The sequence below is a fragment of the Xenopus laevis genome, chromosome 1S (genome assembly GCF_017654675.1).
Source record: "Xenopus laevis strain J_2021 chromosome 1S, Xenopus_laevis_v10.1, whole genome shotgun sequence".
NCBI classification, from domain to species: domain Eukaryota; kingdom Metazoa; phylum Chordata; class Amphibia; order Anura; family Pipidae; genus Xenopus; species Xenopus laevis.
The window spans coordinates 93,119,581-93,140,857 of NC_054372.1; the positions used below are offsets into that span (position 1 = coordinate 93,119,581).

Consider the following 21,277-nt stretch of genomic DNA (forward strand, 5'->3'; position numbering starts at 1 on the left):
TGGGGACCTCTCCTGCCCCGGGGGTAAAACTTATACCCTCGTGTGGGGTATCATCTGACACAGGTCGCAAACCTCTTCAAAAACTCTTCAATGTGGTAAATTTAACGTTTCTACAAGATTCCCTCTCTGCGCTAGAATCCGTCAAAAGTTGGCCTCAATGTTAATCTATGGGACTTTTCGGGGTGGTTAATTGCCCCCGCAAGGGGCAATTAACCACCCACCCCTTAGAAAAGTCATACCACCCCATTCCCGATTAAGCCGCACGATTTGACACCTCATTCATGGGTCTAGGACAAACGGTGCGGGACTAGTTACGCGCCAAACTTTCATACGGAAGAAGAATAAAAATAAGTTTGCAAGATAACAGTAGTGATGCTTTGCTTCGCAAGCACCACTAAAAAATAAGTTTGCAAGATAACAGTAGTTATGCTTTTCTTCGCAAGCACCACTAATAAATAGATCTAAGGTTTACAATATCTTATTGTCCAGTCAATGTTTAACAGTATAAGGACAGCTTGAGAAGAAAATTATTTAAAGATATAATTTAATGTCCTTCTCGAATATAAGGGTCTGACATCTAGGCTGACTAACTAAGCTTTATTTAAACACGAAGCAGAAACATAATTAGCATAGAGCTTTCAGAAAGTCCCTTGGAATGAGATACCTCGATGCAATCAAAAAGCAAAGTTTCATACACTGAGCAAAAAGGCACACCCTTTCCCCATATCACCACACTAAGCATGCTAATGATTTCAAAAATAAATTTATTAATGCATTTTGATCTAAAGTGTTAAAAATACATTTCTTTAAAATTACAGTTTTAAATATAAATATGTTGCATGATGAAATCATGTTTTTTGAGAGGGTACATATATATTTATATAATACTGAAACCATAAATATAAGTTTAATAAATATAAGCTTAGCACGTAACGAACCAAATGTATAGAGAGTGGGTTATAGGATGTTTAGGCCCATTTTCTGGCAGTGGAGCCTCTGAGTGCTACATTTCATAATGTCCATGGTCGCCATCAGTGGGGATAGCTGGGATTGCTGCAGAGAAACCAGCAACTTTTAAGCCCATTGGCCTGGACAAATACTTTAATTTGTCTTTTAATTATGCAGCAGTATATGGGCTCGGACCCCCAGCAATGGAGCAAGCAGTAAAATATCAGGGTCCCACTGGTGCATAAAAAAGGGCCTGTTGCTCTGTTGGGTGGGGCCGGGTATGTAGTTGTATGGGCTCCCAAGATTTCTGATGACGGCCATGAACAAGCTTATACATAACTCTCAACTTGCAGATGAGCCATATATTAAAGTTGAAAATAATTACTTAAAAGAAATAATAAGCAGTTCCAAAAGTGTAAAACAGCTACATACACACAGAAAAAGTGTGAAATAACTTGATTATTGGACTGGCAGTTCCCTTTTAACACCATTTTCCTCACTAAAATAAGAATAACTTGCCACACATGATACAGATGAATGTAAAATGGAACTGGAAATAAGATAAATCAGATGTTCCACCTGAGCAGCATATACCACAGTATATAGTAATGTCCTCCAACTGCTTTTTCTTATAAACTTTTCTTACTTCTTATGTAAAACGTATGCTTAGACAGTGGGGAAAATTCTTGATACACACAGAAGCAATGTGTGATTAAACATGAAACTATGGAGAAATACTAAAGCTGGGGTTATCATTTTCCTTTCATTCGTTCATGCTAGCTGTACCAGCATTCAACTGATTATATAAAAATGTGCTTATCTGTACTTAATATGTTTCAAAAGTAATGACTAAAATGAAGTGTTGAGATATGAGAGTATTTATCCCACAAACCTCAGACACTCCCTACATTGGTAAATCTCACAATATATTAATAAAGTCTAGAAAAAACAATTATCCATCTATAAATAAATACAATAGTAAAGACCTTAATGGGACTTGGTTAAATAGTGCAATTATTCTATAAGTGCCAAAGCACAATCATCTAAGCCAGACCGCCAGCGAACCAGCTAGATGTCTGTAAAAGCAGCATTTCCTTTATGGCTCCTGAGTATGGCACAGTTAACCCTTCTCTTTATTCTCCTGTCTTTCAAGCATTATTCACTTGGAATTTTAAAGCTGCAGAGATATAAATCAAAGAGAGGGCTGCTGTTGTTTCAAGGGTTACCGATTAGCAATGTACTACATATAACAAGCTGATTCAGTTGTAGCATCTAAAATGCCGATTTCAGTCCTTCAGGGGATAAAACACAAGTTGCTAGGTTTTTTTTAATAGATTCATAGGCGTAGTCTGAAAATCCATCAGTTGTAATTCCGCATGTCGAGATGAGGGAAATAGGTTCCATAAATACTCGTATCTCGTACATCAAAAGAGCCTTTTCGTTTTCGTAGGAAAAATACCAGCTGGGGGAAGAGAAATGGAAAAAGTTTATTTTCAGGAACTAAAAAAGGAAACTTGAATAAAATGATCGTCCATGGGCTTTAACCTTTAGCAAGTCATAAGTTATTATGTGGTATGAATAGTATGAAATGAAATTAACATCTATTACGATTCTAGATTTGGGCATTTTGGGCATAGTTCTGAGAAATAGACGTATGGAATGTTACAGTACTAGGTACTGAAGGTCACTGAACAATGATGATACAACTTATTGTCAATCAAAGAAAGGGTGGAGATAAGATACTGAATTAGCTTCTGGCAAAGAGGTGTAGCATTAACAGTCTGTTTTTTTTTTTTACAAAACAAATTTAACTCTAGAAGTACATTTTGGTCTAAGGAAGGGGTGCTTAAATGTTAAGAAAGTATTTACATTAGTTTAACTACATACGCCAAACGTGGGAAGATGGCATTCAGATGTGCTAAGGGACTCTCTAAACTATGCACCACAATGCATTTTATTTATGGTTCCTGTGTTAAAGGAATGAATAAACTGTAGACCACAATTTAGGATTTGCACCACGTGCTACAAATGAATATAAAATGGATTTAATAGAATGCTTCTCACATCATTCAAATTCCCTTTTCAAAGCCTGATGTATCTCTACAAATTTAAAGAGCAGCCAATTATGTACAGTAACTGTACATATTGTCCATAAGTCCAGCAATACATTGCTGCATGAAATATCAAACATTTTCAAATATCATAACATTACAATAATGGGATTAGAATGCTATGAAATGGTTGGATTTGGTGTCTTTTTTAATTTGGAATTAGGAACTATGGCAAAGCAAATTGCGCTATATACATGTTTAGCCTGTCTTTTGTTCTTGAACTGATCAATACCCTATTTCCCCCCATGAAGTTTCAACCCCAGGCTTACCACGAAGATAAAGAGGAACAGCAATATGAGGCCCAAAAGTACAGCCAGGCATATCAGGATGATGGCCCAAAATGGTAATTCATTTGTTGTGGACATTTCTGTGGTGAGGCAAATAAAGAATATAACACATTTTTAGAAACAAACAGAAAGTAAAATGTAAAGAGAAATTGCAAATTCAAAGAGATGTCTCTGTATCAGATTAATTCATCATTAGATAATCTTTACCTTGAATAGAAATGTTATTAAGTTTAAAGGATTTTCCCAGGAGAGTTCCATTTTTGGTCCCATCGAAAAACTCTTTTCTCACACTGTCTATTGTTACAGCTGGGTCATCTTCAAAGTAACACCCACATGAAGGAATAATGGATCCATTTCTAAAGAAAGAGACATTATGTACCATATTAAAAAATACACAATACACTCATATCTCCACACATACAGAAACCAACCCTTCCCATTATTGTCCAGATACTTTGTTATGTGTGTCTCACTGCCAGTCAGTGTTTGATAAACTTTTCCTGCACCAAAAGAAAAAACCTTGTTTCATGGTTGTTTAGATCTTAACCTGGTCATAACTTATACCCATGTCATAAATTACTCCTAACTTGCTTTAAATGTATTTAGATTTAGTTAATTTGTTTACCCATGCACATCTTATAAAGATTCTAGCACATTTTTATTTTTTTGCCTTTTAATAGGATTCATACCTCATTGCCGAAACTTTGCAGAATTTAAATTTTTTGCTAAGCGCACTATTCCGGTAAAGCGTATTCAGCTGGAAACAAGAAAAGAAAAACAATTTTTTAGTTAACTCTGATGTAAGCAAATAATTGCAGATTAATAAAATACTTTTAAAAAACGGATATGTTATCCCTAACAGCATATTGGTTACCTATACAATTCATTATTGCTGTGAGGCCGTTTCTGCATAATTATAAACAAACACATTGTATTGAAACTAACCGACTCAGTGTTAATAAAAAACCTTGAAACAACTGCAGTCCTCTCTTTTAACAATAAAATGCATTTTAGGGCATTTTGGCTATTGCACTCCAAATTATAGAAAAGTCCTATAATTGGGAAACCCCAAAGCATTTGAAGTCCTATGCATGAAGATACAAAGGGAGCCTTTCCAATAACCGGTTTAACATTCTGAGATAATTTGCACTTGGTCTTTTTTGTGTATGTTTTATTATGCCTATTGGTAAACAAGTCTCCAGTCTCGAATTTCAACAACCAGCTGGTTGTTATAGTCTAATTTACTCTAGCAGCCAGGCAGTAGTTTGAATGACTAAATTAATGAAGCTGAATAGGAGAGGGCCTATCTAGAAAGATTAGTAATAGAAAATAAAAATAACAATTTAGCCTTGCTGAGAAATAGGTTTTTGGCTGCCAGGATCACTGACCCCCATTTACAGGTTGGATAGAGGAAGAAAAGGAATATTAATAACTCAAAATAACCCATAAATGATAAGAAGCAAAGACCAAATGAAAGTTTGCTAAGAATAGTACATTATAACAATTGGAAAGTAAAACGTGTCTGCCTACCTCTTCTTCTATTAGCAGTCTCTTCTTCTCAAACTCTACAGGATCACTGGGCACAAAATCATTGTATATCGTAAAACTGATGTCATAGCCTTTATCGCCAGGAGCAAGAGATGGAACTGTGGTAGTCACGATGGTAGTAGTGGTTGCTTGATCTGCAGTGTAACCTGTGTAGAGAGTAAAAATACATAGATATTACTGTAGTTAGGAAATAAAGAAACAAAATTTGCCTGGGTGCAGCAGCCTATGAAATAAAATGGTTGCTTTAAACAGGGGACCATGAAATGTTTTCAGCCAATAATTTTCATTTTTGTCTCATTATATTGACAGGTTATAAACAGTGTTGAAGTAGTTTTTAAAGGCTTGAAACAGTGGCGTAACTAGTTGTTACTGGGCCCCATAGCAAATTCAATTTAGGGCCCCAAAATATTTATAAGTTGGCATATTTTACCAAGATATATTAAAATTGCTCATTAATTAGGGTCTCACTGGGCCCCCTACACTCCTGGGCCCCCCTGCAACCGCAGGGTCTGCTTCCTCTATAGTTACACCCCTGGCTTGAAAACTAAGATGTTCTAGGTATTAAAACAGAGAAGATTTAGCTATAAAATTGTGTACTATATTGACAAATTATAATTAATTATTAATAATAACATTACACAGTTGCTGCTTTCTTTAAAATTTAGTCAAATACAGTTTTTATGAAATTATGACAATCAATATTTTGCAAAATTATAGGATGAACCTTGTACAATTCTTCTTGCTATCCATCATATTTTCATTATATAGTCAAACTACTTCTCAAAAATATACTTAACAATACACTTACCGGCAACATTTATGCTTGTTTTGTCCAAAGTATAAATGCCCAGACGGACTCCATTTTCTGTTTCATTAAGGAAAACATCTTTAATGTATTGATTATCAATGCCCTTGGCCAAAAGATCAACATTGAAGATGCATATTGCTTCAGTAGTTGTGAAAGGTGATTTTGGAGTTGGCCTAAAAAAAAAGAAAACAAATGATTTAAACAGATTACTGTTTTAGTCTGACATCTACCTGAGCTTCTAATGACACCGTAACATGAGAGGGAGAAAGGCCATCTCTGTTTATTGAATTTTTGTCCTTCTTTAAATGATTAGGAGACCTGGAGTAATAATGGGATGTTAAATTCCAATCTTTGTTCAAAAGAACCTTATTAAACCTAAGGCCACATTTTATATGCAGTGCGTGGGAAAGTTCAGGTTTTGGGAGTATCAGCCTTGAACAGTGTGGGTATAGTCATTTTCAGCCTAGGCAGCCTAGCTCTGATTAGGTTTCTTATTTAAGTATCTTATGGCATATCGATAATGGTATAATAATAAGCCTTTACGTACCTGAATGCAGTAACAGTGCAGTTTTCAAAGCGGTTCTTTAAAATGCTTTTATTAAAGGCTTCATTCAACTGAAAAAAAGAAGAAAATGTTATTTTAAATTACACGTTCTGTTCATTTGTAATTTTTCATCACCCAGTTGCAATATGAACTTGTGGTGCTATATAAAGAAATACATACGCACAATGTGTGAAAGGATATCCTTATTATAGGTTATATGTGCACTTTCTTTTAAATATTTCTATTTAGTAGAAGCTCCACTAACCAATTTGTCAATGTTGTTTTTGTTGAGGCTGTAATTGGCAGAATCCTTATTTTCTAGAGTGCTGCTATGGTCGAGGTTGGTGATCGTAAAATTCAGGAAGAATGGCTTTGGCCCCAATATTTGTCCAGGGGTGCTGGCTGTTTTTATAGTTGTTGTAGTTGGCTTAGTTGTTGTCGTTGGTATTAAAGCTGAAAAGGAAACAAATAGTTTCACGAGTTAGAATAAATGTTACAGAACAACAGGGAATGGAATATTTTATCAGGAAACCCAATATCCAGAAAGCACTGAAAGGCCATCTCCCATAAAAATCAATAATTCAAAATTGTGTTCATTTTACCTTTTTTCTCTGTAATAATAAGATTACTTTGTACTTTACCCATACCTGTTTGAATATTGATTCAGTGTTTTCTGGATTTATGACTACCCGATAAGTGTAAACAACCAACGAACATTTATTTGTCATGAATTTCTATCTAATCACTGCTAATCATACATTTTGATTTATTGATGCATGTGGCTTCTGATACATTCAAGATATATTCTCTTATAGAGTGGATACATACAGTGTCTTATTTTTTAAATAAAATATCTGTAATTGAGTATAGGGACTCTGTGAAGACAACAATGTTTATGTGAAAGACACTTACTTGTTGTAGGTTTCTGGTAACCTAAAAGAGAAACAAAAAGATGTAAGCCATATACATTTATGATTAGTTAATTTAACATATAATCAGTTTATCTGTTAAAGATGGCTTATGTCTAGTGATGGGCGAATTTATTCGGCAGGCGCGAATTCGCGGCGAATTTGCACGTTTCGACGCCAGCGAATAAATTCGAAAAAAAATTCGAAAAATGGACGCCGGCGCAAAAAACGGGCGTCGGCGCCAAAAACGGGCGCCGGCGCCGAAAAAATGGGCGCCGGCGTCAAAAACGAGACGCCAGCGCCGTTTCGCGAATTTTTCGCCGTTTCGCGAATTTCGCGCGAAATTCGCACATTTTTCGGCGAAGCGAAACGGCGCAAATTCGCCCATCACTACTTATGTCATTAAAAAAACCCACACATGTTCCACTGAAGCTTGTAATCTTTCCAAAAAATGATCTTAATGCAACTGAGCAACTTTAATAATTATTACACTCATGGATTTACTGACCCACAGAATTTATATATTCTGATGAAAGACGTCAGTATTAATGATCTGTAGTGATGTGCTTAACTTTTCATCGCAAAAAGGATGCCCATACGCTCCAATGGGTGGAAAAAATTGCCACGTGTTAAAAAAAAATGTTTGTGTGTCAAATAAAATTTGTCGGCCATAGACTTCAATGCATTTGGTGATTTTTTTGCAGTTTTGCACGAAGCAAAATGGGTCAGATTTGCTTCCATTTGCTTCACTAATGATCTGTGAAAAGCTTACCTTAGATATGTTTTTATGTATTCAAGACCAAGACTATGAAGTTGTACAATGGCACATATGGAGCAGCATGGCACAAATGTAAATTAAAGCAAGACAGAAAGCTAGTGGAAATTCCATCTGTGTACCCAGGTGTCCAGCTAGGATACATTTCCATTTAAAAGTTTACATATATGTCCACAATAATAGGGTGTTTTGAATTTACCATTAACAAAAAGACTATTCTTGTCAAGTTTGTATTTTCCCCACTGTGTCACGTTGTTCGTTACAGCTTCAAGCTCTCCATAGAAGACCACTATGTCAAACTGTGGTCCAGTTGTTTCGTTGTTGATGCTGCAGATAGAATTTACTTTGGTGCCCTGTGAAGCAGACCTGAAGAGAACATTTTTGCAAATGATTTTTCTATATGTTGATTTTCAAAATAAAAATATTTCAAACTATTTCTGCATCGTTAATTTTTTTTAGAAAAATTAAAAGAAATACAGTATCACAAATATCAAAAACAAAAAAGAATGCTTATCCAGTCAAGTGAGTTTTTTTTAAATATGAGTGAGTTTTAAAATATGTTTATCAAGCTACAGATCATTTTACTTTAAAGACATTTTCAGGTGATAAAACGTGAATACAGTATATGTTAGCTTTTACATTATATTGCTGTTAACTTCAATATGGGGAACTGATGAAAAGTATTAATATTTTTTGTTGCTATGAGTCATCCTCACAAAAAGAGACATGAATTTTCACCTAAGTTCTAGCCAACTGAGACAGGGTAAAATCAGAAAAATACAGATTTTCTGGTTCAGCACTGATCCACTAGCTCCAGATGCTGGTTCTGTACCCACAATCTTTGTTATGATACATTTCAAAGATAAATAGTATAGAATATATGTGGTATGCTAGGTACCTGAAAGTACTTAACCCTTAGAAAAAGCTGGGATATATTTTAATACTCACATAAAGTTATCAATTTTACAGTTCCTATATTTGCTTCCAATTGTGCTATTCCTGAAGGCAGCATCCAGCTGTTTAAAAGAAAGAGACATTAATAAATATGTATTCATTTTTAAAATGTAATTTAGAAATAAAATTCTGGTTACATAGCACAGCGTAATATCGGCAGGGAAACTAAGGCAGTATTTATAGAAACTAAATGTGCCTTTGCCTTTATCTGAAGTTTTACATCTCCCTACAAGAAATATCATAAATGAAGAGAATGTATTTGTTGAGATGTATCAGTTGAGAAAAAAAAAACCCTTTCCGTTTAGAAACAATCCATTCTTATCAATAACGGATGCAAGGTGCAGCTAATTTACACCAGGGTATTTTAATAAATAGCCAATGCTCATACAACTGGCAGTTGATAAAAAAAGAATATGCAAGATACATACCAAGGCAATGATATCAGCAGCAGTAGAGTTGAATTCTGCAGAATTCTGCGTCCCTAAATCATTAGAATAGGATAAGCTAGTGAAAGTACAATTAATAGCTATATCTTTTGTTTGTACTGTTTGCACTGGAGCTTGGGTGACTGCATTCACAGGAGGCTCTGTCACTGTAAAAAAAACATATAAATGTAAATTCAGTGAGCTGAAGTTTTTGTTAAAAGCAAATAGAAAAACAAATGTAGAACTTGAACTGCACTGTGTATTCCCTCTAGTATGCAGGGGAATCCCCTCAGCCGTAGTAATTGGAAAAGGATGCAAGTAACATGGTTTAACCAAAGCAGATCAAAGATTGCAGTGTAAACTATAATTTGACTTTGCTTTCAGTGATCTTAAACATCAATTTTAAAATGTGTCTAATTTAAATTGACAATGAAATACTAATTTTCAGTAATGTAACTACATGGTGTGAGGCCCAGGTGCAGGCCATGCAGCCAGGCCCCCCACACCCCTCCAGAAGTGATCACCACAGATTCATATTAGCACAAACCACTTAACATTTTAATGTTAAAATATTGATAAAAAAGTGTGAAGATTTAATTTAACAAACATGTTAATAATCTTCTCATATTTACAGATTTCAAAATTCATAATAATAATAATAGTAATTATGAAGAACATCAGCATACCTGCTGTACTCATTAATGTTGTGGGTGCAGCTGTAGATAATGTTTTAATGGTAGTTGTATTGATTCCAGCTGGTGATGTAGTTGATGATGCCTGAGATCCTGCGGCTTTACTTGTAATGGGTGAAGCTGTAGTTCCTGTGAGTGTTTAAGAAGAGAAGAAAAAAATAATTGAAAATATTATGATAGCAGGTTTGGGATCAAATGGAATTCATGGGTTTACATGTCTGCCTTTACTTTAAAAACATACACTGTAACACCAAAGGTCTTCAAAGCAAAAAACAAAAAGGTAAAATTGGTGGCTTACAGTGTACCATTTTCCCCAGCATTCCATCCTAACTGTAACAGTTACCACAACAGGTAGTGAATATCATGTTATAGTTTGCCCGATGATTGGGGGTAACAATTTGGATTTATTCTGATTATTTAACAGCAAATACTAATTTGAATGCTAAAATACGATAAGAAAAGAAAGCAAGAACATTGATTTAAACCAAACATTAACATATCTGACATTCAACCCTTATTATTGTTTCTGGGGCCCAAAGGATCCTAATAAGTCTGGAAACTCTCAAATTCTTTTCTTTTATAATGTTAAAAAATGGGTTTATGATGCATATTTGTAGTAGAAACCATAAGCATACCTGCTGTGCTCATTGCTGTTTGTGGTGGTATAGTTGTAGATACTGTTTTCATGGTAGTTGTATTAACTCCAACTGATGAAGCAGTCGATGATGCCTGAGATCCTGCTGCTGTACTTGTAATGGGTAAAACTGTTGTTTAAGAAAAAAAAACATGGTAAACATACAATAGCAGGATTTGGAACAGTTGGTATAAAAAGATATGAGATTTTCCACTTGCTTGAGTGCTGAAGTATAGTATTTTTAAGAATTATATATATTTGGTAAGGACTAGCATTCTCTTGTATTTGATTTAAAATATAAAAAAAAATCTCTATTTTACATGACTTATGTCCCATGTCTCATAATTATTCCTGGCAAAAAAAGTAATATTTTATAAAACAAACATTTATTATGAGGCAGATATTGGTTTTCTAAAACAATTTGTAATTGGGCCTACTTAATTAAAACAATAGGCACTATAGCGGGGTATGGGATTATTTGCACACTTGTAAATGCAAAAACTTAGAAGGGGAGCGGCAAATGAATCTTTTATTTAGTTCACTAATTGATTTTTTGTGTTAATTACTTAACAGTGCAAACCAACCTGGTAAAGTTGGTGTGGTTAATGTAGTTGCTACAGAAGATTCTTTGGCTATTATAGTTGTTTTCAAAGGCACAGCTGCTGTCTCCAGTGTTGTTGAAGGAACTGTTGTTGCTCCAGGTGTTGCAGCCTGAGATGTTTGAATTGATGATGTAATTATACTTTCTAAAGTTGTATTTTTTATATTTCCTGATGATTCTGTAGTTAAACTTCTTGAAGGGACTGTTGTTATTGCAGATGTTGTGGAAACCACTGCTGTTGACTGTATATTTGTTACAGCCTCTGTGGTTTTCATAACTGATGGTACTGGAGTTTCTGTTGCTCTCAAGGTCTGGGCTGTTTCACTTGATAAAGGAACTACTGTTTCTGCAGTTGGACTTGAAGGAACTGTTTTTAATGTAGTTGACATTGCAGTTAAATTTTTTGTGGCAGTAGTTACTTCTGCAGTTACAGTTGTTGACATTTTGGTGGCTTCAGCAGTGGTACTTGTGAAGACCAAAGCTGGTGTAATTTCAGTCATTGGAGGTAATGTGGTATCTAAAATGTTGCTTGATTGAGTTTTTGTTGTTTCTGTTTTTGAAACCACTATTGTAGACTCTGTGGTTGTTGAGCCCTCTGTATTTTCAATTTGTAATGTACTTGTTTCTTTAATTGCACTTGGAGGAACTGTAGATGTATGTAAAATTGTTATTGCAGAGTCGATGGATGGCGATGTCTCGGAAGTTAACTGAGCTGTAGTTTCTGCAACTGGTTTTAAATGACTTGCTGTTTTAGATGTGGAAAGCATTGTTGTAGGAACTGTTGTTTCTGATATTTTTGAAACTACTGTTGTAGCTTTTGTGCTTGCTGAGGCCTCTGTAGTTCCAGTTATTAGTGCATTCATTGTATCTGTAGTTCTGTTTGAAGGTGTAACCGCAGTTGGAGATACTGTAGTGGTTGATACCACTGTAGTAGTGGTTTCTGCAATTAGGGTGAAGAAAATTGTTGCTTCTGATGTTGCTATTTTTGTAGAAACTTTTGTTGTTGGTTCTGTAGTTGTCTCAGATGTTGATGAAATGTTAGTTTCTCCAGTTGTGCTTGATGGCACTGTTATTGTTATTCCAGATGTGGAAACTGCTGTTGTTGATTCCAAAGTTTTTGAGGTTACTGCTGTTGATGGAGTTGTCTCTGTGTGTGTTGAGAGATGTGTGGTTTCAGTGGTTGAGGGCACTGAAGTTGTACCTGATGGAACTACTGTTGTTTCAGATACTGTTGAAATGGCTGTTGTAGGTACTGTGGTTCCTGCAGCTGTGCTTGATGGACCTGTTGTTTCTGTAGATGTTAAGGCATGAATAGTTTCAGTGGTCGAAGGTAATACAGTTGTGTCTGATATTTTTGAAACAACTGATGTAGGTGCTGTGGTAGTTGAGGCCTCTGTGGTGTCAGTTGTTGATGCACTTGTTTCCATAGTTGTGCTTAAAGATGTGGAAACTACTGTTGTTAATTCTAAAGTTTTTGAAGTCACTGCTATTGATGGCATTGTCTCTGTGTATGTTGAGGCATGTGTAGTTTCAATTGTTGAGGGTACTGAAGTTGTGCCTGAAGTAACTGCTGCTTTTTCAGATATTGCTGAAGGAACTGTTGTTGTTTTAGATATTGTTGAAATAGCTGTTGTAGGTACTGTGGTTTCTGCAGTTGTGCTTGATGGTATTGTTATTGTGTTTACAGCTGTGGAAAAAACTGTTGCTGATTCCAGATTTGTTAATGTCCCTGCAGTTGATGGAACTGCTGTCTCTGTAGATACTGAGACATTATTTTTTTCAGTGGTTGAGGGTAATACAGTTGTGCCTGAAGGAAAAGGTGTTGTTTCAGATATTGGTAAAACAACTGATGATGGTGCTGTGGTAGTTGAGGCCTCTGTGGTTTTAGTTGTAAATATACTTGTTTCCATAGCTGTGCTTCTGATTGCTGTTGCTTCTGATGTTATTTGAGATTCTGTAGTGGTTTCACTTAAGGGAACTGTTGCTTCTGATATTGTTGAAAGTATTGTTGTAGACTCTGTAGTTGTTAAGGCCTGTGCTGTTTTAATTGATGAACTTGTTGTTTCTGAGGCTTGTGTAGTTTCAGCTGCTGAGGGTATTATCATTTTTGAAGTATCGCTTGAAGGCAACGTTGTTGTTTCAGATCTGAAGGAAATAGACAACACCTCTGTAGCTGTGCTTGATGGAACTGTTGTTGTTTCTGATGTTGTAGCCATTGCAGTTTGTTCTCTAGTTTGACCCTCTGTTGTCTCAGCTGTTGATGAAACTGTGCTTGCTATTGAGCTTGATGGCGCTATTATTGTTGTTCCAGATGTAGGAAATTCTGTTGTTTCAGATTTTGCTGAAATAGCTGTTGTAAATACTGTGGTTTCTGCAGTTGAGCTTGATGTCTCTGTTGCTGATTTGAGAGTTGTTAATGTCACTGCCATTGATGGAACTACTGTCTCTGTAGATGGCAATGCATGAATAGTTGCAGTGATTGAGGGTAATACAGTTGTTTCTGAAGGAACTGTTGTTGTTTCAGGTATTGTTGAAACAACTATTGTAGGTGTTGTGGTTTCACTTGTTAATGCACTTGTTTCCAAAGCTGCACCTAAAGAAGTTGTATATTTTGTAGATTCTATGGTGCCAGTTGTTAACACACTTGTTTCTAAAGATGTCACTAAAGAAGTTATTTCTGTTGTAGTGGTAGAATCTGTATTTGTTGAGCCTTGTGTTGTTTCAATTATTGGTGAACTTGTGGTTTCTGATGTGTGTGTAGTTTTAGCTATTGAGGAACCTGCTGTGTTAGATTCTGTAGTTGCTGAAGACCCTGGGGGTTCAGTTGTTGATAGAACTGTGGATTCTATAATTGTTGTGGCATGTGTACTTTTAGTAAGTATTGTAGTTTCCAAAGTTGTGCTTGTTGGGACAGTTATTGTTTCTGGAACCATGACAGCTTCAGTAGCTATTGTTACTTCTGTAGTTACAGCTGCTGATGAAACTGTGGTTTTAGCAGCGTCACTTGTACTTTCTGTAGATGTTAAAACTTGTGTAGCTTCAAGAACTGTGTGTGTAGCTGCAATTGTTGAAAGCATTGTTTTACTTTCTGTGATTTTTAAAGTCTCTGATGTTGCTGAAGTCACTAGCATCTTTTCAGTTGCTGAAGAGCCTGTGGTTTCCATAGCAGTTGGAGAAATAGTTGATGTTGAAGATATGGTAGTTGTTTCTGTAGTTGCTGAAGTATCAGTAGCTGTTTAGTTAAATATGGTTTTTGAAATGCATTTTTAATTTGATGGTGATTATTTTATTATAAACTTAATGACCTACTCCAACCTACTATTATGTTACTGTTTGGTAATATTTTAAAAAAGTTCCAAGAATTCTTTATGTGTTATATTTTAAAACACTCTTAATTCTATGTGTGTTTACATATTTATTAGTGTACCACAGAATTATTAAATAGAAACAAAAACTTACCCACTGTTGTGGACCCAGATGTAGTCCCTTTAGCAGTTGAAAATGCAGCTAATGGTGTTTGCGTTTCTACTGTGGAGTTTGTAACAGGTGCTGTTCCAGTCACTGTTAGTATTAAAGGTAGAAGGAAATGTTACTGTGAATATTCTAAAGGAATATTTGGTCTTAATGAGTTACTAAAATAAAACATCATATTCATTAAGTTTATAGGATTGACTCTATAATAATTGGCGTATTTTTCAGTACATAGCAAATTTAATATTGTCAATTTCCCTAAAACATTTGTTTCTAATTGAAACCATTCTTTATCTAAACAGCTTGGATTCTTTATTTTCTATTACAGTTCTTTGGGATGTGTCCCAAATCTGTTGTATGTCACAGAAAAGCTGACTTTATCAACTGGTTCATAAATAAACTATATTGCAAGTTAAAGAGAATTAAACCTTTTGATGAGAAGGAATTTAGAAATATAGATATACGGTAATTTTTGTACAGTATGAATAGGCAGTACTTTTAGAATTAACACTGACATTTTAAAATGAAATTACTTTCATATTAGATCAAAACGGATGTTTGAAGTCATAAATAAAGTACTTATGTTGTAGATGTTTTTTGGTAGGAAAGGGGCAAATGTTGGCCAAACAAAGACCAAATTTAACAATATTGCCCATTCACAAAACTTCTGTCTCATAATCCTTTTGGATTCTAAGATCTTTTGAAGTTAGGATCAATATGCTGTGCAGTTTATACATTGACAGTATAAATATGTTCTATTATATATGTATATATATATATGTTATATTATATATGTATATATATGAAATAATAATATATTATGCATGAACAAAAACTTGGACAGTTTTACTATTTTTATGCTAGCACATGCTGCATAATATACCTTTTCTATTCTGAGAGTCAAAAGATCAGTTTTAAACTAGTACCAGCATTAAGTACCAATTAATGCTGTAGAAGTAAAAGATTCTGTTGTTGCTACAGCTGAACTAAAAGACTGAATTTCATTTGTTGATGGTATTGTTATTTCTAAAGCTGTACTAGAAGGAAGATGATGCTGTTTATAAAAAGTGTAATATCTCACTTGTTAATGGAACGGTTTTCTCTGTAGTTGTTGATGTCTGTGTAGTTTCATTTGATGAGGCTACTGTTGTTTTTGCAGTTGTACTGAAAGGAACTTTTGTTGTTTCTGGTGCTGTAGACATTGTGGCTGATGAGGCCTGTGTGGTCTCAGTTGTTAATGGAGCTGTGGTCTCTGTAGATGTTGATGCCTGGGTAATTTCAGTAGTTGATGTTACTGTAATTTCTGCATTTGCAGAAAAATTTGTTTCAGATGTGGTTGTTGAGGCCTGGGTAGTTCCAGTTGTTGACTGTAATGTTGTCTCTGAAGTTGTACTGTAAGGAACTGTTATTGTTTCTGAAGTAGTAGATTCTATGGTTGTTGAGGGAACTGCAGTCTTTGTGGTTGGTGTTGGGTTACTTTCAGTTGGCGTGGGTACTGTTGTTTCTGAAGTTGTACTGGAAGTAACTGTTGATGTTTCTGAAGTAGTAGATTCTGTGGTTGTTGAGGGAACTGTGGTCTCTGTAGTAGTTGGTGCTGGTGTAGTTTCAGTTGTTGTGGGTACTGTTATTTCTGAAGTTGTACTGAAAGGAACTGTTGTTGTTTCTGAAGTAGTAGATTCAGTGGTTGTTGAGGGAGCTGTGGTCTCTGTAGTAGTTGGTGCTGGGGTAGTTCCAGTTGTTGTGGGTACTGTTGTTTCTGAAGTTGTACTGGAAGTAACTATTGTTTCTGAAGTAGTAAATGCTGTGGTTGTTGAGAGAACTGTGGTCTCTGTAGTTGCTGCTGCTGGGGTAGTTTCAGTTGTTATGGGTACTGCAGTTTCTGAAGTTGTACTGGAAGAAATAGTTGTTGTTTCGGAAATAGTATATTCTTTGGTTGTTGAGGGAACTGTATTCTCTGTAGTTGTTGGTTCTGGGGTAGTTTCAGTTGTTGTGGGTATTATTGTTTCTGAAGTTGTACTGGAAGCAACTGTTGTTCCAGATACTGTAGACTCTGTGCTTGTTAAGGGAACTGAGGCATCTGTAGTTGTTGGTACTGTGGTAGTTTCTGTTGTTGAAGCTAATGTTGTTTCTGAGATTGTACTAGACGCAACTGTTGTTGTTTCTGATGTAGTAGATTCAGTGGTTGTTGAGGGAACTGTGGTCTCTGTAGTTGCAGAGGTAGTTTCATGTGTTGAGGGTACTGTTGTTTCTGACGTTGTACTGGAAGGAACTGTTGCTGTTTCTGAAGTAGTAGATTCTGTGGTTGTTGAGGGAACTGTGGTCTGGGTAGTTGTTGGTGCTGGGGTAGTTTCAGTTGTTGAGGGTACTGTTGTTTCTGAAGTTGTACTGGAAGCAACTGTTGTTCCAGATGTTGTAGACTCTGTGCTTGTTAAGGGAACTGAGGCATCTGTAGTTGTTGGTACTGTGGTAGTTTCTGTTGTTGAAGCTAATGTTGTTTCTGAGATTGTACTGGACGCAACTGTTGTTGTTTCTGATGTAGTAGATTCAGTGGTTGTTGAGGGAACTGTGGTCTCTGTAGTTGCAGAGGTAGTTTCATGTGTTGAGGGTACTGTTGTTTCTGAAGTTGTACTGGAAGGAACTGTTGTTGTTTCTGAAGTAGTAGATTCTGTGGTTGTTGAGGGAACTGTGGCCTCGGTAGTTGTTGGTGCTGGGGTAGTTTCAGTTGCTGAGAGTACTGTTGTTTCTGAAATTGTACTGGAAGCAACTGTTGTTGTTTCTGATGTAGTAGATTCAGTGGTTGTTGAGGGAACTGTGGTCTCTGTAGTTGCAGAGGTAGTTTCATGTGTTGAGGGTACTGTTGTTTCTGAGATTGTACTGGACGCAACTGTTGTTGTTTCTGATGTAGTAGATTCAGTGGTTGTTGAGGGAACTGTGGTCTCTGTAGTTGCAGAGGTAGTTTCATGTGTTGAGGGTACTGTTGTTTCTGAAGTTGTACTGGAGGGAACTGTTGCTGTTTCTAAAGTAGTAGATTCAGTTGTTGTTGAGGGAGCTGTGGTCTCTGTAGTAGTTGGTACTGTGGTAGTTTCTGTTGTTGAGGCTAATGTTGTTTCTGAAATTGTACTGGAAGCAACTGTTGTTGTTTCTGATGTAGTAGATTCAGTGGTTGTTGAGGGAACTGTGGTCTCTGTAGTTGAAGAGGTAGTTTCATGTGTTGAGGGTACTGTTGTTTCTGAAGTTGTACTGGAAGGAACTGTTGCTGTTTCTGAAGTAGTAGATTCAGTGGTTGTTGAGGGAACTGTGGTCTCTGTAGTTGCAGAGGTAGTTTCATGTGTTGAGGGTACTGTTGTTTCTGAAGTTGTACTGGGAGGAACTGTTGCTGTTTCTGAAGTAGTAGATTCTGTGGTTGTTGAGGGAACTGTGGTCTGGGTAGTTGTTGGTGCTGGGGTAGTTTCAGTTGTTGAGGGTACTGTTGTTTCTGAAGTTGTACTGGAAGCAACTGTTGTTCCAGATGTTGTAGACTCTGTGCTTGTTAAGGGAACTGAGGCATCTGTAGTTGTTGGTACTGTGGTAGTTTCTGTTGTTGAAGCTAATGTTGTTTCTGAGATTGTACTGGACGCAACTGTTGTTGTTTCTGATGTAGTAGATTCAGTGGTTGTTGAGGGAACTGTGGTCTCTGTAGTTGCAGAGGTAGTTTCATGTGTTGAGGGTACTGTTGTTTCTGAAGTTGTACTGGAAGGAACTGTTGCTGTTTCTGAAGTAGTAGATTCTGTGGTTGTTGAGGGAACTGTGGTCTCGGTAGTTGTTGGTGCTGGGGTAGTTTCAGTTGCTGAGAGTACTGTTGTTTCTGAAGGAGTACTGGAAGCAACTGTTGTTGTTTCTGAAGTAGTAGATTCAGTGGTTGTTGAGGGAGCTGTGGTCTCTGTAGTAGTTGGTACTGTGGTAGTTTCTGTTGTTGAGGCTAATGTTGTTTCTGAAATTGTACTGGAAGCAACTGTTGTTGTTTCTGATGTAGTAGATTCAGTGGTTGTTGAGGGAACTGTGGTCTCTGTAGTTGCAGAGGTAGTTTCATGTGTTGAGGGTACTGTTGTTTCTGAAGTTGTACTGGAAGGAACTGTTGCTGTTTCTGAAGTAGTAGATTCTGTGGTTGTTGAGGGAACTGTGGTCTCGGTAGTTGTTGGTGCTGGGGTAGTTTCAGTTGCTGAGGGTACTGTTGTTTCTGAAGGAGTACTGGAAGCAACTGTTGTTGTTTCTGAAGTAATAGATTCAGTGGTTGTTGAGGGAGCTGTGGTCTGGGTAGTTGTTGGTGCTGGGGTAGTTTCAGTTGTTGAGGGTACTGTTGTTTCTGAAGTTGTACTGGAAGCAACTGTTGTTGTTTCTGATGTAGTAGATTCAGTGGTTGTTGAGGGAACTGTGGTCTCTGTAGTTGCAGAGGTAGTTTCATGTGTTGAGGGTACTGTTGTTTCTGAAGTTGTACTGGAAGGAACTGTTGCTGTTTCTGAAGTAGTAGATTCTGTGGTTGTTGAGGGAACTGTGGTCTCTGTAGTTGGTGCTGGGGTAGTCTCAGTTGTTGAGGGTACTGTTGTTTCTGAAGTTGTACTGGAAGCAACTGTTGTTCCAGATGTTGTAGACTCTGTGCTTGTTAAGGGAACTGAGGCATCTGTAGTTGTTGGTACTGTGGTAGTTTCTGTTGTTGAAGTTAATGTTGTTTCTGAGATTGTACTGGACGCAACTGTTGTTGTTTCTGATGTAGTAGATTCAGTGGCTGTTGAGGGAACTGTGGTCTCTGTAGTTGCAGAGGTAGTTTCATGTGTTGAGGGTACTGTTGTTTCTGAAGTTGTACTGGAAGGAACTGTTGCTGTTTCTGAAGTTGTAGATTCAGTGGTTGTTGAGGGAGCTGTGGTCTCTGTAGTAGTTGGTACTGTGGTAGTTTCTGTTGTTGAGGCTAATGTTGTTTCTGAAATTGTACTAGAAGCAACTGTTGTTGTTTCTGATGTAATAGATTCAGTGGTTGTTGAGGGAACTGTGGTCTCTGTAGTTGCAGAGGTAGTTTCATGTGTTGAGGGTACTGTTGTTTCTGAAGTTGTACTGGAAGGAACTGTTGCTGTTTCTGAAGTAGTAGATTCTGTGGTTGTTGAGGGAACTGTGGTCTCGGTAGTTGTTGGTGCTGGGGTAGTTTCAGTTGCTGAGGGTACTGTTGTTTCTGAAGGAGTACTGGAAGCAACTGTTGTTGTTTCTGAAGTAGTAGATTCAGTGGTTGTTGAGGGAGCTGTGGTCTCTGTAGTAGTTGGTACTGTGGTAGTTTCTGTTGTTGAGGCTAATGTTGTTTCTGAAATTGTACTGGAAGCAACTGTTGTTGTTTCTGATGTAGTAGATTCAGTGATTGTTGAGGGAACTGTGGTCTCTGTAGTTGCAGAGGTAGTTTCATGTGTTGAGGGTACTGTTGTTTCTGAAGTTGTACTGGAAGGAACTGTTGCTGTTTCTGAAGTAGTAGATTCTGTGGTTGTTGAGGGAACTGTGGTCTCGGTAGTTGTTGGTGCTGGGGTAGTTTCAGTTGCTGAGGGTACTGTTGTTTCTGAAGGAGTACTGGAAGCAACTGTTGTTGTTTCTGAAGTAGTGGATTCAGTGGTTGTTGAGGGAACTGTGGTCTCTGTAGTAGTTGGTACTGTGGTAGTTTCTGTTGTTGAGGCTAATGTTGTTTCTGAAATTGTACTGGAAGCAACTGTTGCTGTTTCTGAAGTAGTGGATTCAGTGGTTGTTGAGGGAGCTGTGGTCTCTGTAGTAGTTGGTACTGTGGTAGTTTCTGTTGTTGAGGCTAATGTTGTTTCTGAAGTTGTACTGGAAGCAACTGTTGTTCCAGATGTTGTAGACTCTGTGCTTGTTAAGGGAACTGAGGCATCTGTAGTTGTTGGTACTGTGGTAGTTTCTGTTGTTGAAGTTAATGTTGTTTCTGAGATTGTACTGGACACAACTGTTGTTGTTTCTGATGTAGTAGATTCAGTGGTTGTTGAGGGAACTGTGGTCTCTGTAGTTGCAGAGGTAGTTTCATGTGTTGAGGGTACTGTTGTTTCTGAAGTTGTACTGGAAGAAACTGTTGCTGTTTCTGAAGTAGTAGATTCTGTGGTTGTTGAGGGAACTGTGGTCTCGGTAGTTGTTGGTGCTGGGGTAGTTTCAGTTGCTGAGAGTACTGTTGTTTCTGAAGGAGTACTGGAAGCAACTGTTGTTGTTTCTGAAGTGTAGATTCAGTGGTTGTTGAGGAGCTGTGGTCTCTGTAGTAGTTGGTACTGTGGTAGTTTTGTTGTTGAGGCTAATGTTGTTTCTGAATTGTACTGGAAGCAACTGTTGTTGTTTCTGATGTAGTAGATTCAGTGGTTGTTGAGGGAACTGTGGTCTCTGTAGTTGCAGAGGTAGTTTCATGTGTTGAGGTACTGTTGTTTCTGAAGTTGTACTGGAAGGAACTGTTGCTGTTTCTGAAGTAGTAGATTCTGTGGTTGTTGAGGGAACTGTGGTCTCGGTAGTGTTGGTGCTGGGTAGTTTCAGTTGCTGAGGTACTGTTGTTTCTGAAGGAGTACTG

General features: G+C 37.0%; 1 protein-coding gene across 1 annotated transcript; it reads right to left on the reverse strand.

Moving 5' to 3' along the window:
* Window positions 1-763: 763 nt before the first annotated feature.
* LOC108704680 (mucin-2) lies at window positions 764-20,945 on the reverse strand (the record flags this gene model as incomplete). The annotated part of the gene is made up of 17 exons (XM_041578334.1): window positions 764-2,410; window positions 3,329-3,426; window positions 3,554-3,702; window positions 4,036-4,103; window positions 4,877-5,040; window positions 5,703-5,875; window positions 6,250-6,317; window positions 6,512-6,699; window positions 7,159-7,179; window positions 8,129-8,295; window positions 8,878-8,945; window positions 9,312-9,475; window positions 9,995-10,129; window positions 10,636-10,764; window positions 11,219-14,452; window positions 14,695-14,796; window positions 15,788-20,945. Coding segments are annotated over 17 exons (10,188 nt in total), but the record flags the coding sequence as incomplete, so codon positions are not given.
* Window positions 20,946-21,277: the final 332 nt, after the last annotated feature.